Source organism: Trachinotus anak, unplaced genomic scaffold (assembly GCF_046630095.1).
Source record: "Trachinotus anak isolate AG129_WGS33_773 ecotype Australia unplaced genomic scaffold, CSIRO_AGI_Tana_v1 ptg000005l, whole genome shotgun sequence".
Lineage (NCBI taxonomy): Eukaryota > Metazoa > Chordata > Actinopteri > Carangiformes > Carangidae > Trachinotus > Trachinotus anak.
Genome location: NW_027273856.1, coordinates 13,371,313 through 13,386,448, shown reverse-complemented (window position 1 = coordinate 13,386,448; position 15,136 = coordinate 13,371,313). Strand labels below are relative to the sequence as shown.

The 15,136-nt window shown below is 43.6% G+C and overlaps 1 protein-coding gene across 3 annotated transcripts in view; it reads left to right on the top strand.

Moving 5' to 3' along the window:
- The window catches only part of rev3l (REV3 like, DNA directed polymerase zeta catalytic subunit), a 69,652-nt gene that overhangs the window by 15,824 nt on the left and 38,692 nt on the right, over window positions 1–15,136 (top strand). For all 3 annotated transcript variants that reach the window (XM_071478431.1, XM_071478430.1, XM_071478432.1), the window contains exons 2-4: window positions 9,829–10,018; window positions 10,194–10,268; window positions 13,498–13,658. In XM_071478431.1, the coding sequence (XP_071334532.1) occupies window positions 9,829–10,018; window positions 10,194–10,268; window positions 13,498–13,658 (426 nt within the window). The remainder of the gene's footprint in view (window positions 1–9,828; window positions 10,019–10,193; window positions 10,269–13,497; window positions 13,659–15,136) is intronic.

The following is a 15,136-nucleotide window of genomic DNA, read 5'->3' as shown; positions in this document are numbered from 1 at the left end:
TTTAAAAAACAACACAGTCTATCTGATTGCCAGGGAGCTGTGCACAGTCAGTTCAGCACGATGAGATGTGCTGTGTTCAAGAGTGCCATCTGCAACTATGTAACTGCAGAGGTGTGTGTGGATGTCTGGTGTGACAGGCTTTACTGTACACTCACAGTACCTCTTGCAAAAGTCCATTCATGAAACACTAGATTTTGAGTATTGTAAAGTGATTATGTCCATCTCTACTCTTGACAGTTCAGTGGGAATCCTTTCTTCACCTTCTCATCAGGTTTGTAGAGAAGCTAAAAGCCCCCACTCCTCCTAGAAGTGGTGACAACATGACGGTTCTCCCACCACAGCTGGACTTCAACAGCCTGACACAGTGCTGGCCTGCATTATTAGTTTTTAAAGCAGGGAACATAAAGTCCTCTACAGTCATTCACTCACTGCTCATCTGCAGATTCCATCCTCTCCCTGATGTTAATTCAACAAGCAGATGATAGCAGAGAATTCATCAGAGAAACTATGATTCAGAGGGTTGTTCCCTCCTCTGTTCACTCCTCCTCTTGTTGCAGTCACTCTGCTCTTCCTCGAAGACAAACACACACTCACAGAGGAACTCGCTTCATTTTATGGATGTGTGTATCCCTGTATGTCTTCAGGGCTGATGTGATATTTCTTTCACTGTTCCTCAGTGAAGCTGTGCTCACTACTATTCACTACGATCCTTTTGGAGTGACCACAACATCATGGAGAGACATAATCACACACACCACCAGAAATTAACTCATTAGAGCAGTGGCAGAGAATATGAAGGCTGCTGCCAGTGACTCTATGCTGACAGAGGAGCTGCTGATTGGCTGGACTTGTCGTGCAGAGCAGTGATTCCTGCATGGAACTGACTGTATATATTTGCAGGGTAAGACACAAAAAAAAACAAGAGATGCGTCCAATATCATCAACAGGCTGAAGGATTTTGTGTGGGTGGTGGCTGTTTGTGTTTTTCTGTGTAGGCATGTGTTTTCCAGACCACCACCTATCTGAGAAAGACTTGTTCCTAGAGCAACATATTTTAAACATAACCCCCCCCCCCAACACTGCCCCAGAGGGAGGAGAAGACGGTGAAGAAGAAGTGAGTTGAAAAAGATGAGGTCTGCGATTTGGTGGAGTGAAAGGAATCATCCTCCGTTATTTGGAAATAATTTAACTTTTTTTAAATTATGCCTCTGCACCAGCGACAGCCAGGGCCGGAGATATTTGTCCTTCCGTCCAACTGTCCGTCCCATTCTTGTGAACACGATATCTCAGTAACGCCTTAAGGAAACTTCTTCAAATCTGGCACAAACATTCATTTGGACTCAAGGATGAACTTATTGGGTTTTGGTGGTCAAAGGTCAAGGTAACTGTAACCTCACAAAACACGGTTTTGGCCTCTTAAATGTGGTATCTCAGATCTGTGGATTTGGGACGAACATTCACTGAGACTCAAAGATTAACTGATTAGATTTTGATAGTCAAAGGTCACGTTTTTGGCCACAACTTACAAATTCATATAATTATTATAACACAATTTCACGCAAACATCACTGTGACAAAAGTTATTTTGTCACAGTGATGTTTGCAGAAACTCAGGAAGGGGGGGATTGTGACCATATTTCCTGTAAATTGGCTGGTGGAGGTAAACAACTGCGAGGTGGTGATTCGGTTTTATCTCAGTGTAGCCTAAGACAGTGATTGGATTGGAAGCTTAATTTTTGCTGTTGCTACAGTAAATGTGTGAAGTTATAGACCTATTGTATGTCTTATTTCTATCAAACCATTTGGCATAAATATCAAGGTATGAAGTATTGTGCAGCCCTATTTTAAACCAAATGTGTGAGTGTTGTGTATTTTCAGGCCAGCTCTGCTGTGCACTCACAGACCCCCCACTCTGTACATTAACATGACCTTTTTGCACTTGAAGTTCTTGTGAGAAAGCCACATCTTCTCTCTCTCTGCCTCCACCATCGTGGTGTTGGTGTGCAGTGTGTGCAGTTGTGCTGCTCCCTCTCCAGGCGCTGGGAGCGCTCAGTCTTAGATGTCACACAGCTCTCCCTGGGATTTTTTAATTAATACCAACACAGGCTTCATTAACATGTTCTTCCACTCCTCCCTGTGGCAGCTTTCTGTCTGATTACAGACAGAGTCTCACTGCTTCCCCCAAACCTCTGAGAGTAAAGCAGAAAAAAATGAACTTGTTGCAATGAGCTTACATGCAGAGCACACGGAGTGGCTGCTGGGCCTCTTCTCAGGACAGTTGGGTTGTATAACTGGCAACGCCAACAAGATCTCAGCTTTTTGCTGGTCAGCTCTCAGGTGTGAAAGTGTGAAAATGTATGTGTTATTGTTGCTATGTGTGAGTGTTTCCTGGAAAAGAGCTCTTGTACTCAAACCTACCTCTTCTTTCTGCCTCTGCATTCCTGTATTGTTCCTGTCTGTATTTTCAGCTGCAGAAGTAATCTTTATAACAGAGTGAGGATTTGCTGCTTGAGCAAAAATCAACATTTGTGGATACTGGCTCTGTGTATTTGCATATGTTCCCAGCTCCTGAGAAGGGACGGAAACTCACCTCATTGTCCTTCAGCACCATCACTGACAGATTCTAACATTTGCTGAGAGATGTGACTGTTTTCCTCATAACGAGGAGGAGCTGGTTACCAGGCAGAGCGGCTGACAGAGTAAACACCACTTCACTGCCAAGGAAAAAGTTAGCAGCGTGACTGATAGCCAGCCGACTCCACGCTCCTGTCCTGAGGAAACCTGGCGTCTTCACAGCTGTGTGTTGAAGCTACAAAGTAAACCGCTGGAATACACCACTTAAACAGAACATTGGATGTTAGGCACTGCAGGTTGGTTTGTGATTTGATGTGCACCGTCGCCATATTGGGTCAGTCAACAGTGGAGAGAGAGAGTATGAGATCAGAGAGGAGAGCTTGGAAAAAGGCCACAGCCATGCACAGCTTTTGGCTGTACAAACAGACCAAACAGTCAGCACAGGCATCACAGCATAACATTTAACAAGTGGCAGTTTAGTTATATATTGCATTAGTATATTATAGGGCTGTATAATATTTCACTTTGTATTTGAAATTTGAATATTATGTCAAACGTGTGGGGGAAAAGTTCCTATTTGAGCTGTAATGACCTGTTTAATTCAATGACCTGTAGTAAACTGTTGTCTGCTGTGAGGGTTGATGACACGGGGGAGCAAAGCCGCCCTGAGCCAACGTTCAGCGCAGCATCTGAGAATCAGTGTGGCAGTATTTTGGCTTCTCCACCACAGTAGAAGTCTGTGGACTCCCCTGTCCTCCCAGGTGACACTGACACTGTGACACTGCCACTGTTCAGCACCCTCAGCTTCAGCAGGGACTTCATTTAAACAGCTCTGCTGTAGTATAGGACTGTATGTGGCACTGTATTACTGTACAATGCTAAAACTGCTAGAATAGTGTTGAAAATGGAGGACTGTTTGTTTGGTGAGATGGATGATTTCAATTTGACAACATTTCATTATGTTACAGTTAATTCAGCTGCAACACATGATGATTTGTATTCATGGTTATTTTCTCCCATGTATTTTTTCAGTGAGATGATTCATTGTTTATTCAATTAAATAAATAAAAAAAAAAATGTTGAAAAATTCATCAGAGTCTGAGGTGAAAAAGTGAAACCGGGAGGCGTCTGACATTTTCCTTGATAAATGACTTCAAAGGTTAATCTTGTTCTTAAAGGTTAATCAGTTGTCAATTAGTTTTCTAATGATCAACTCGGCTCCTCTCATTGTAGCTGATTCATCCCATTGTCCAGCTTGCAGTGTGTGCCTCTGGTAGCATGTTGTTCAGATCGTATCACTGAGATGAAGAAGAAACGTTCAGCTTTTGTTTGTGCTTTAATTTCATTTTGCTTCCTAGGATTTTGCTTTTCCCCTTTTCTGCACGGCTGCTGTGTGAACTGAGAGTGTAGATGCTGCAGCATTTGTGTCTCATTTGTCTGAAATAGATCTCAGGTTCTGTCTCTGTCACTCTAACAACAGGTTAACAGCTGTCAGCCGTCTGACGGTCACTTACTGACTGGTTTTATAACTATGCTGCAGGACGCCTGCCTTACTGACCCTGTGACGGGTGCTGAGTCATGGAGCTGCAGTGCTGATTATAGTGAGAAAGTGGGGGTAGGAGGTGAAGAGATTGAGGGAGGTGCTTGGCAGAGTGTCCTGCCTGTGCCTCAGGGCTCCTCCCCTCAGAGATAAGACCCTGAAGCAGCCCCTCCCTCCCTCATTCAGAAGTCCCCCAGCAAGAAGGTAGACAGGAAACTGTGAATGTGGCTGAGGAATGATGGGAAAAACAATCAGAGGTGCCCACAACACACACCAGTCACCTCACAGACAATCTGTAAAACAGCTGCCTGGCACAACGATGAGTTGAATAATCAAGACTGCCAATGTAAAAGATGAATCAATTAGTCAACAAGATGAAAAGATTGTTGGAGAGGCTGAACAAACACTAATGAGAGTCCTTAATAGTGATGAAATAAAAATGCAGCAGATTTCAGGAGAAACCAAATCCTCCAATGTGGGACAGTGGGTCCAGGTAGGCCATGATGACATCACAAAGTTCCAGAAGTCCTGACGGCTGGTTTTAAGGCTCAGTTTCTGAATACAGGCTGTGTGCATTTCTCTGTGGACTGAGGCTCTGATACTTTCACAGTATTAATATAGAACCTAGACCTGCTTTATAATCACAAACACATGGACATCTACCTTTAGACTGGATGGGACCTCTTAAACATGTTCATGTCCTGAAATGTTACTGTTATTTGTGAATTGTGACAGCTGACATCTGTTGTAGCAGAGCTCCACGCACAACACTGACAAAGGCTAATGTTAGCATGTTTAGCCTAACACAGAAGACAGCTCAGAACGTGATCTCGGTGCTCACAACATCACGAGGCTACAGTCAATACGCTTCAGTCCATGGTTCTGTCTCCTTGTTAGTCCATTTAACCTGCTGCTTGCATGCTGACTATATGGAGGTGTGTGTGCGGTTGAGGATGAGAGAGAGGAAGATGTGTGCAGGAAACAGAGGGAGTGTGTGAGACAGGAGGAACATCTGCTGCTTCAGGTCGATGCTCTTTTCTGAGATGCAGTCAAACATAAACCCGACAGTTAACCAAGAACCATCTAAGACGTTCTGAATGTCTGACTGATCTTATTTGTGTCATGATGGTGTCCTGAGTGAACTTCTCCTGACACAGTGTCATTCGTAGAGTCAATGCACCACACATCTCACACAGAGAATCAGCCAATCACTGTTAGTCAGTGAGTTGCACTCTTTTTCTTATCAGTGAATGAAAACTGCAAAGGCTAAAGCGTCCCTGAGATGAGTTATACACACGGCATTAGGGATGGTTGTCGTTAACACTGGAACAATACTACTCCTCTTATTGATCTGCTACTTTAACTATTATCAGGGTTTTTTGTTATTTTTTTTAAAGAGAAACTAATTCAGAACAGAATGAACAGAATTTAATTTTCTCCTATGTATTTTTAAATGAATGGTGATTCTTGAGTAGCACACTCATTGTTTCACCATTACACACTATAATGTGACCATTAAAATGTAAAATAAAAACGTCACAGTATCAGAGTTTTGGTTGTCAGTACCAACACCAATAAAATTCCAGGATTCTCGATTCCAAAGTTGATAACAGCAAAACATAGAAAACAACAGAGGCTGCTACACACACACACACACACACATACACTTTCTCTGTTCTTATAATTTTTCCTCCCTGTCTGTTCCTTTTCTTTTTCATTCATTCTGTCCTGCCTTCTCAGACACACATGCATGCACACACATACACGTGCGCACTCACACACACTCTTTCGGTGGCCTGACCAGCTGGGTGGAAAGAATCACTTGTTTATCTCTCCCCCTGTCCGTTAGGGGTTTTTGCTTTGCCGGCACTGTTGCCTAGCAACTGCAGCAGAAGCCAGCATTGGCTGCTCGTGGTGTGCGTTGGCGTGTGAGAGAAAGAGAGAGTCCATGTTGACACGGAAGGCTGAGGACAGACAGGCGCGTGCCGTCCTCGCCGCTCCCTCACCACTGGAGTGGCTGCCAGCCTTTGTGTGGCTCACAGTGGAGCTACACACACCTTGGCCTTGTTCAGCAGGGACACACAAATACACACTGCAGACTAGACTGACACCAACTCATCCTACTGTCTCACGTCTTCTCCCTGGATACCCTGATCTGCTGGGTATTTATTTGATTAACTGATCAGCAGTTACCTCTTTTCTTTGCACCTTTTTTCTTTCTCAGATTTAGTGACTCGAGATGTGCACGGGTCAGATGATACAGCTCATACAGCTCGCCGGCTGAATGACTGACTGACTGTCACCACTTCCTGTGGAGATTTCCTGCAATCAGCTGACCAATCAAAACGTGGTGGACTAAGGCCGGCCTTACATCAAACAGCTTTTCAAGCAATGTCACAGTCAGACTTCCAATGTTGGAATAAAGTCATGAGCAAACATGAGTTTTGCTGGAGTGGTGCGTGTTCCCATCACTCGGTTGTTTGGTGTCACGTCTGGGCTTCTGAAGTCTTTTTGTTGTCTTGAAGCTACAGTAAAATCAAACATGTTTAATGTTAATGTTAAGTTTTTAGTCTCAGCTCATGCAGATGGTGACATTCAGTGATGCATCAAACTGAAAGCAGCCGACCGAGTCAGTGGGGAGCATAGAGTTGTAAGACTGGCATTAAATACATGAGGGAGGCAACTGGACACAAGGAAAATAATTTCAAAATAAAACAGGAAATCATAAATACAAAGTCCAAGCACAATTATTGTAGGGGTAAAATAATGACTGTTATAGTGTTGAGTTCTTATAATGATAATAATAATCATTATTTCAAAGAGCAAGGAAGTCAGTTTTCCACCAGGAGCATGATGGGAACGAATCTCAAAAGGAATCTAGTCTTGCAAAATTAACCCTGCAAGATCCCCAGTTTTTACAAATCTTTACAGTGTGTCTTTAGATGTGAGAGGGTGTCAGACTTTAGTCTTTTCAAAGTCTTTTCAGAGTCTTCAAATGTGTGGTTGGCACCAGACCTTTCTCTTAACTAACGTTTGGTCGACTATTAGTGAGCATTAGTGAGCATTAGTAACCGGGACTAGTAGGGTTAAAATGCCCAAAATTGCTCATCATAATATCTTAGAGATCATGTTGATGAATCATGGTGATTTTGTCTGGCCAGTTGTCCACAACTCAAAAATTCTCGTACGACAGAGGAGATGAGCAGCAATCCTCACACTGGAGATTCTGAAAGCAGGAAATGTTATCTGAAATGTTGACATTTTATTTTCTGTCAGGACTCATTATTTCAGCACCAATATAATCCTCTCTTCATTGTAATGTAGCATCTTTAGTCACTAGTGTACAATGGACTTCATAGATTTTGTTAAAAAAAATTCTTCATGTATCCCTCACTTACTTGAGGTTTCAAATTATCTTTTTTTTTTTTTTTAAAGAACAGAAATAGAACTTGCGTGTTTTATCTCACAGTTAAGATCTGGTGTGTGTTCAGATCTCACACAAACCCATCTCAACTGTCACCGCCTTCCATAAAGAGCTCAACCTGTGAGCTCCAGCACATGCTGCCCCCCTCAGCCTCAGCAGTGCAGTAGACTCCTGATTCAGGCCTGTGCTGAGAAGCTCATTGTCTTTCAACACCACGTTCCATCTTGCATCACCCTCCCCTCCTGTGTGGAAGCAGTCATGTGTATCATTGTGCAAAGAGATGCTAGGAATATTTCTTCCACTTTTGGTGCCACCACTTTGGGTCCAGCAATCTCAACAATCGTTTCCAGGGGACATTGTGTTTCACGCAGCATCTGTCATACCATAGCATGAGGATGGACAGTTGGCAAGCTGTGGATGTGTGGGACTCTGTGTGTGTGTGTGTGTGTGTGTGTGTGTGATTGGGGTGGAGGAGTTGAGCCAGAAACCCCCCTCCTGGTTCTTCTCCTGAAGCTCCACTAGCAGCAGTGATGGTTAGGAAGGCAGGCATCTCTGGGCATGTGCAGACACGTCTGGGCAAGAGTCGAGCTCCTGCTCAACACCGCCTCCTCCTGTCCAGCTGTCTGTCAGTCTGTCAATGTCTGTCTGTGCAAGATGAATGAACAGAGTGAGAAGCTCAGATTTAATTTTGCCTCAGCGCCTCCAGCATTTGTTGTCTGTTGTTATGATCCCTTATGTAAAACACACATATGGAACCCCCTCCTGCAGCAGTGCACACATACGAGCTGCAGGACAGCGGCATGAGGGGGATGCATCGCAGCCTGGTGTCTGCAGCACAGTTCACCTCAGATGACAGCAGCACGTGGGTCTCTCTGCACCGGCTGACCTCGCTTCACATCACCGGAGACCTCAATCCCCTCCACTCCACCACCGCTCCACCCACAATCCCCAGCAATGTTCTTTCACCTGGTTCCTATTTAGTTATTTAGCTAATGGGCTGCTTTCACAACGTGCAACTGCATCATGAATCATGGCTTTACAGGCTTTTGTCGCACTCATCCATCTGTGCTGCCCTGCAGTGATCGCTCAGAAAATGTACAGGTGGAAGAAACAGTTTACTCGACCCTGAGACTCTCCATCCATCTCAATTGCAGCCTGTCAGTAAATTTAATAGTGTCTGTAGAAGAAGTCAAAGTGACGCAGTACATCAACTGATGTGTTTGCTCAGGACTGTGTCACTGCATACTAGAAAATGAATGTTTGAGCGGAGTGGGTCGATTCATATTGCCCTGCCAGAGTGTGGGTCTTTTTTACAGGTTTTGATTTGTTGATACTTTCTGGCAAATGAACGAGTTTCATAATCTGTTTTGTTTGTTGTCATTTGTTTCTTTCTTTGCGGTTTCTGTTGAACTGCGTCTCTGCGCTCCTTCTGTTTTTCCCAATGAATACAGTCACAAGGGTAATGTGGGTGAAGTGTTTAAAGTCCAATGATGGGTCTGCAGTGACATTCAGTATCTTCCTGTGTGTTCAGTATGTATGTACAGCATGTTCTGTTTTGCCAAATGTTTGATCAAACTTCCCTTGGACCCTGATTATTGCCACTTGCGGCTATCTAGTGTTTATTTCTTGTGCTTTGTATCTGTTTATTGCTTTTAATTTCTCTTTAAGAGAAAAGCCAATACTTACTCTTATTCCTTGAAACATGATATTATGCTTATTATAAATGTAATAATTTCGTTTCAGGTGAGGCAGCGCTCAACTGCTGTATTATCCCATATTAGGATCTCTTTACTATCTCGATACAAACCAGCCCAGTTATGTATAAATGATGCTGCCACTAAACAGCAGTTGAGTTTTGTTGATCACATGCCAAGTAGAGGAAACAAAGCAGTAAAATGAGGGTTGGAGCAGCAGCAGTTCAGACTTAGCAAAACTGCAAATAAAAAAATCTGATATTATGAAAAATATTGCGATATTCGATTTTATGGAATATTGTCAATGTTAGACCATATCATTTATTCATTGAAAAGTACTTGTGCACTCTTAGAAGTTTTTTTAATGCATTGTATTTTACTCTGAAAAGACTAGTATTAGAAAAAGTATAATTTTACTCCACTGAGACTCCGTATCACCACAGTACCCAGCCCTAGTTGTCACAGTGCTCAAAATGAAAAAAGTGAAAGATGATGAACGTGTGAATCATTGCTGTATCTTTAAGCAGGAACCCTTATGTTGTCATGATCAAACTGTAAACCTGGTGTTGAATAGATGTGTTGTTGTTGCGTTGCAGGTCAGAAGACGTGTCTTCACCTCCATGGCGTGTTCCCTTACATCTATGTGCCATACGACGGCTATGGGCAGCAGCCAGAGCGCTACCTGCGGCAGGTGGCCTTCAGCATCGACAGGGCCCTCAATGTTGCCATGGGAAACCCCGCCTCCAGCACCCAGCACGTCTTCAAAGTGGTGCTGGTCTCTGGCATGTAAGTGACTCATCATTGTCAAATTAACAGAGCTGATGAAACAGAGGTTTGCCCAAAATAGCAGCGTGAAACATTTAAAGTTCATAAAAATTACAGCAAAGGGAAATCCCTGTGATGAGTGATGCAGGTTTATGTGCACTATGTTGATGTCTCCCTTCTGCTCTTTGTCTTCCAGGCCTTTCTATGGCTACCACGCCAAGGAGAAGCACTTTATGAAGATTTATCTGTTCAATCCTCAGATGGTCAAAAGGTAAGGCTACTGCAGATCAATGCAATTTAATGTAAAAAGAGATCATCCCGAGCTCCTGTTGTTTGATGTTACTGAACGCCAGACAGTGCGCATGACTCCAGCTCACTAAACTGAAATCGATTGCTGCGCATTCAGTTGTACAAATTGATTGGCTGAGAGTGTGAGTTTGTGTGCAGAAGTGCACGGAAGCACACAGGGAACACAGTGACTTATTTGCCAGAGCGATCAGCGTGTGTGTGTGTGTGCGTGTGCGTGCGTGCGCGTGCACGTGCGCGTGTCTGTGTCTGTGTGTGTTTGTGGAGTCTGAACTGGTACTTGGCAGAGGGGGAAAGAGTGACAGGAAGAGGCTCAAGGAGAAGACGATCCATAACAGTGAGACTGGAGAGAGAAAGAATAAGGAGTGAGATAAATAACTGACAGAGGGTAAGATAGAGAAAGAGAGATTAAAGGAAAGCATCGGTAGAGGGAGAGAGAAGAAGAAAAAGAGGAGAGGTTGAGTCTGGCTGCCCTGCATCCCTCCTCAGTCAGTCAGTCAGCCAGCCAACCAGCCAACCAGCCAGAGGCTTTAACCTTTAAAGTGGAAACCTGACTCCAGAACAGACCTTAAACGTGAACTGCTCCCCATTCGTCTTCACATGGTACTGTAAATACAAGGTTTGCTGAGGTTGAGGATTTTTTTGTCAGTGTAGACGCTCAACACAGAGTTAAATGAAAGGATTGACTTAATTATATTTAAGCGGCATTGATTTTAAATTCAGTTTAAAGTCAGTTTGATATTCAGAATTACTCAGCATGTAAAAACATGTATTATATCCTGTGTGGCTATTAAAATAAACAGCACCAAAATACAAAAAATCCATCTCTGAGTACGAGACTGATGTGACGCCATCTTGGGTCAGACTTTCAAACAACACATTTTTAACAGTAATCTTGTCACAAATTGTGGCTGTGTAGTTTAAAGATGTGGTTGTTAACCAGGCAGGGAGGCTCTAAGTGGGGAGTCAGACTGAAAACAGCTGCATTAAAACAAAGCATGGGTCTATGCTGGTGGGGTGTGTTGTTTAGGCAATGAAATGCCAGATGCCAGATAGAGATGCTCTGATTCCTTTGTCTCCTTCCTGATGTGATTCCTTGTGTATCAGCTGATACTGTGTACATTTTAAAAAGATTTGAACAGCTGTAGACTGCTAACCCTGTATGGATGTGAAATGATTGCTACCTTGAGCCCCTTTTCCACTGGTCAAGACCCTACAAAGACCCACTAACATCAGAGTTTTGTCAACAATGGAAAAGGGTACAGTAGGCATTCACACCTGGGTCTTATGAGTCTGCAGTAGACAGGGGTATTTATCAGCTCTGGCTCCGATTGGCAGTGATGTAAGCACAATGCCCGAGTAATCCGCTAATTTTCACCGCTTTCATGTGCTGTGATGTCTTCCAGAGCACAGATCCTGTAAACACACCTGTCACCTGCCCAGCACAGCACTGTTACACCAGACACACCACAGCTACACTGCGCTCAGGGATTAAAGAGTGAGCTGCAGCCCTGAAATAAGTTTCAAAAACAAACAATCACCAACTGAAGCGTCTCGTATAGAGACTCTGACCCAAGAGAACCAACCCAGGGTTGAGATGAGCCGGGTCTGTTACAGTCTTTACAAGTCTGCAGGCTGGCTAGCAGCTCACTCTTTGACCCCTGTGTGCTCTGTAACTGCATGTGATTGCATTGCTCCCTGTTGGTGTAAAAAGGGTATTTGTTGTATAGCTCAGATTAAAGGAGGTTGTGCAAATACATGAATGCCCTCTCTTTTCTTACAGTGAAAAGAGCTTATAGTGATTACAGTACAGTGATCAACGGCTTATGTGGGTCAAAAAGCTTGAGACAGAAAGAATCATTGCTATACAAATGTAGTTTAAATAATATGCTCATAGTGATCCAGTAGTCAGTGGACAGTGTTCATTCTGGGTCTTTTCATACTTGACAACAGTAGACTTTGCCAGTCTTAACAGCCATGTCCACTTGTGTATGTGTGTATGTGTATATTGTATGTAAGAACTTGTTGTTCCTGCTGTGTAGGTTTCCTACTATGAGCTGTTACATGCTGAGACTCTCAGACACACACACACACACACACACAGACACACACACACACACACACCCACCCACCCTTACCCTTGTTTTACCATATTAGAGGTCATGTGTTGTAAACATGTATATACTCTCACAAGTCACTTTATTAGGTACACCTTATTAGTACCAGGTTTGACCCTATTTGCCTTCAGAACTGTTTTAATTCTTCATGGCATAGATTCAACAAGGTGCTGGAAACATTCCTCAGAGATTTTGGTCCACATTGACATGACAGCATCACAGAGTTGCTGCAGATTTGTCGGCTGCACATCCATGATGTGAATCTCCTGTTCCACCACACCCCAAAGGTTCTCTGTTGGACTGAGATCTGGTGACTGTGGAGCCATTTGAGTTCAGTGAACTCATTGTCATGTTCAAGAAACCAGTTTGAGGTTTGACATGTTGTGCGTTCAGAGATGCTCTTCTGCAGACCTTGGTCATACGGAGTGGTTATTTGAGTTACTGTTGCCTTCCTGTCAGCTCGAAGCAGTCTGACCATTCTCCTCTGACCTCTGACATCAACAAGGCATTTTCTCCCAGAGAACTGCTGCTCACTGGGTATTTTCTCTTTCTCTGACCATTCTCTGTAAACCCTAGAGATAGTTGGTAGGTAGATCAGCAGTTTCTGAAATACTCAGATCAGCCTGTCTGGCACCAACAACCATGCCACGTTCAAAGTCACTTAAATCACATTTCTTCACCGTTCTCATACTTGGTTTGAACTTCAGCAGGTCGTCTTGACCATGTCTACATGTCTAAATGCACCGAGTTGCTGCCTTGTGATTGGCTGATTAGATATTTGCTTTAACAAGCAGTTGAACAGGTGTTCCTAATAAAGTGGCAATTGAGTGTATATTTATATATGTATATATATATATATATATATATATAACATTGCCACAAGAGTTTCCTACTGTGACCATTTCCCAGCCAAAGCAGAAAACACCCCTTGATCTCAGAGGGAGAATCTAATTATTGCTTAATGTGTGTAGCTGAGGGAAAATGACTGCAATATTTGAGTAATTATCTCTAATCTAAAAGTGTCTTTCTTACCCAAGCGGCAGATGTCTTTTATTATGATATACCTGTTTGTTGCAGGGTGTGTGAGCTGTTGCAGAGCGGAGCAGTGATGAACAAGAGCTACCAGCCCCACGAGGGCCACATCCCCTACCTGCTGCAGCTCTTTATAGACTACAACCTGTACGGCATGAACCTGGTCAACCTGGGAGCTGTCAAGTTCCGCAGGAGCCAGAGCAAAGGTAAGAGATGAGGATGGAAATTACTCAGCATTTCAGCACCTCGACACCCAGTAATTCAGGAATTTTCCTTTTTGCCAGGTTTTCTTTTCCTGTTTCTTTTCCTTATTCTGATTATCTAATAAATGGCTAATCATTGTAATCTAGTTCCAATTTTAACTACAATGCTGGTACCTAAACTGATTATTAATATATATTAAATCAGACATTTGCCCTCACCCCCTACCCCCTACTCATGTCTTGCTGGTATCTTCCAGTGTGGGTGAGTAAGTGGCCTACTTTGGCTTCAGGACCAGGACCCTCTCCTGTTTTTTGTGGACATTGTGGGCAGAGCTGGGCTTCTTCATGCTCACTGCATTGTTCCCTGTGGCTCAGCAGGGACAGAGAGCAGGCCCGGACTGGCTGCCATGGCTTTTGTCACATTGAATTAGTCGTGATCTCACCTCAGCCTTGTCTTGTGAAAGCCCTCTCTGTTTTCCTCCCTTATGTTGCCCTCTCTCTTCTGTCTGCATGTTTGGTCTCGCAGTTTGTCTCACCTCTGCACTTTTTGCTTTCCCACTGTCTGTCCCATTTAAACCATTTTGTTCCCTTTATTGCTGTTCAAGAATGAAAAAGTAAAAAGGAATGGAAACACAAAACCTCCTGGGAATCCTTTGGGAAGTTTCCACGGAAACAGGAGGAAAAAAAAGAGGTACACATTGGTGTTGGTAGCAGTCACCAGACCCTATCACTTACACAATCAATCAATATCTTTAATCTTATGTCTGGATTCAGTGTTGCCAAACTATGTATAGACTTTGTTTGCCCCCTCAGGTACAAGCACTGTGATACTTGAAGCACTGATATTGCAAAACAGCCATAGCAGGGAGCTGTAAAGATGCACCCATTCATTCATTCATTCATTCATTCATTAGCCATTAGCCATTAGCTTATCCTTTTAGGGTTGTGGGGGGGCTGGAGCCAAGCTGTCCCAGCTGACATTGGGCCAGGGCGGGGTACACCCTGGACAGGTTACCTGTCTATCACAGGACTGACATATGGGAAAAAGAGTCACTAATTAACCTGCAGGTCTGTGGACTGTGTGGACAGCTTTTACTCACTCACACACAAGCACATTGACAACGGACCTGTCTTTTGGATTGGCTAAATTTATTTGTATATGAAGCGGTGAAATGAGATCCGATCACAAGTGGTCACTGGAGATGCGTTTTAAAGGCAGGTGTTGTCAGACGTACTTGGAGCTGACCACTTGTGATCGGATCACTGAAGAAACTTAATTCCAGGAGAACTTGCAGAGTCCATACAGAAAGGCCCCAGACGGTCGGCAGGTTCCAACCCAGAACATTCTTTCTGTGAGGAGACAGTGCTGACCACTGCACCACCGTGCTGCCTCCTTCACTCCCTAATTCCTTTTGCTGGGTTGAAGGTCCTGCAGACCTTTGAACCAGTTCAGAGAATCAGACCCATAATTATTGTGGCTT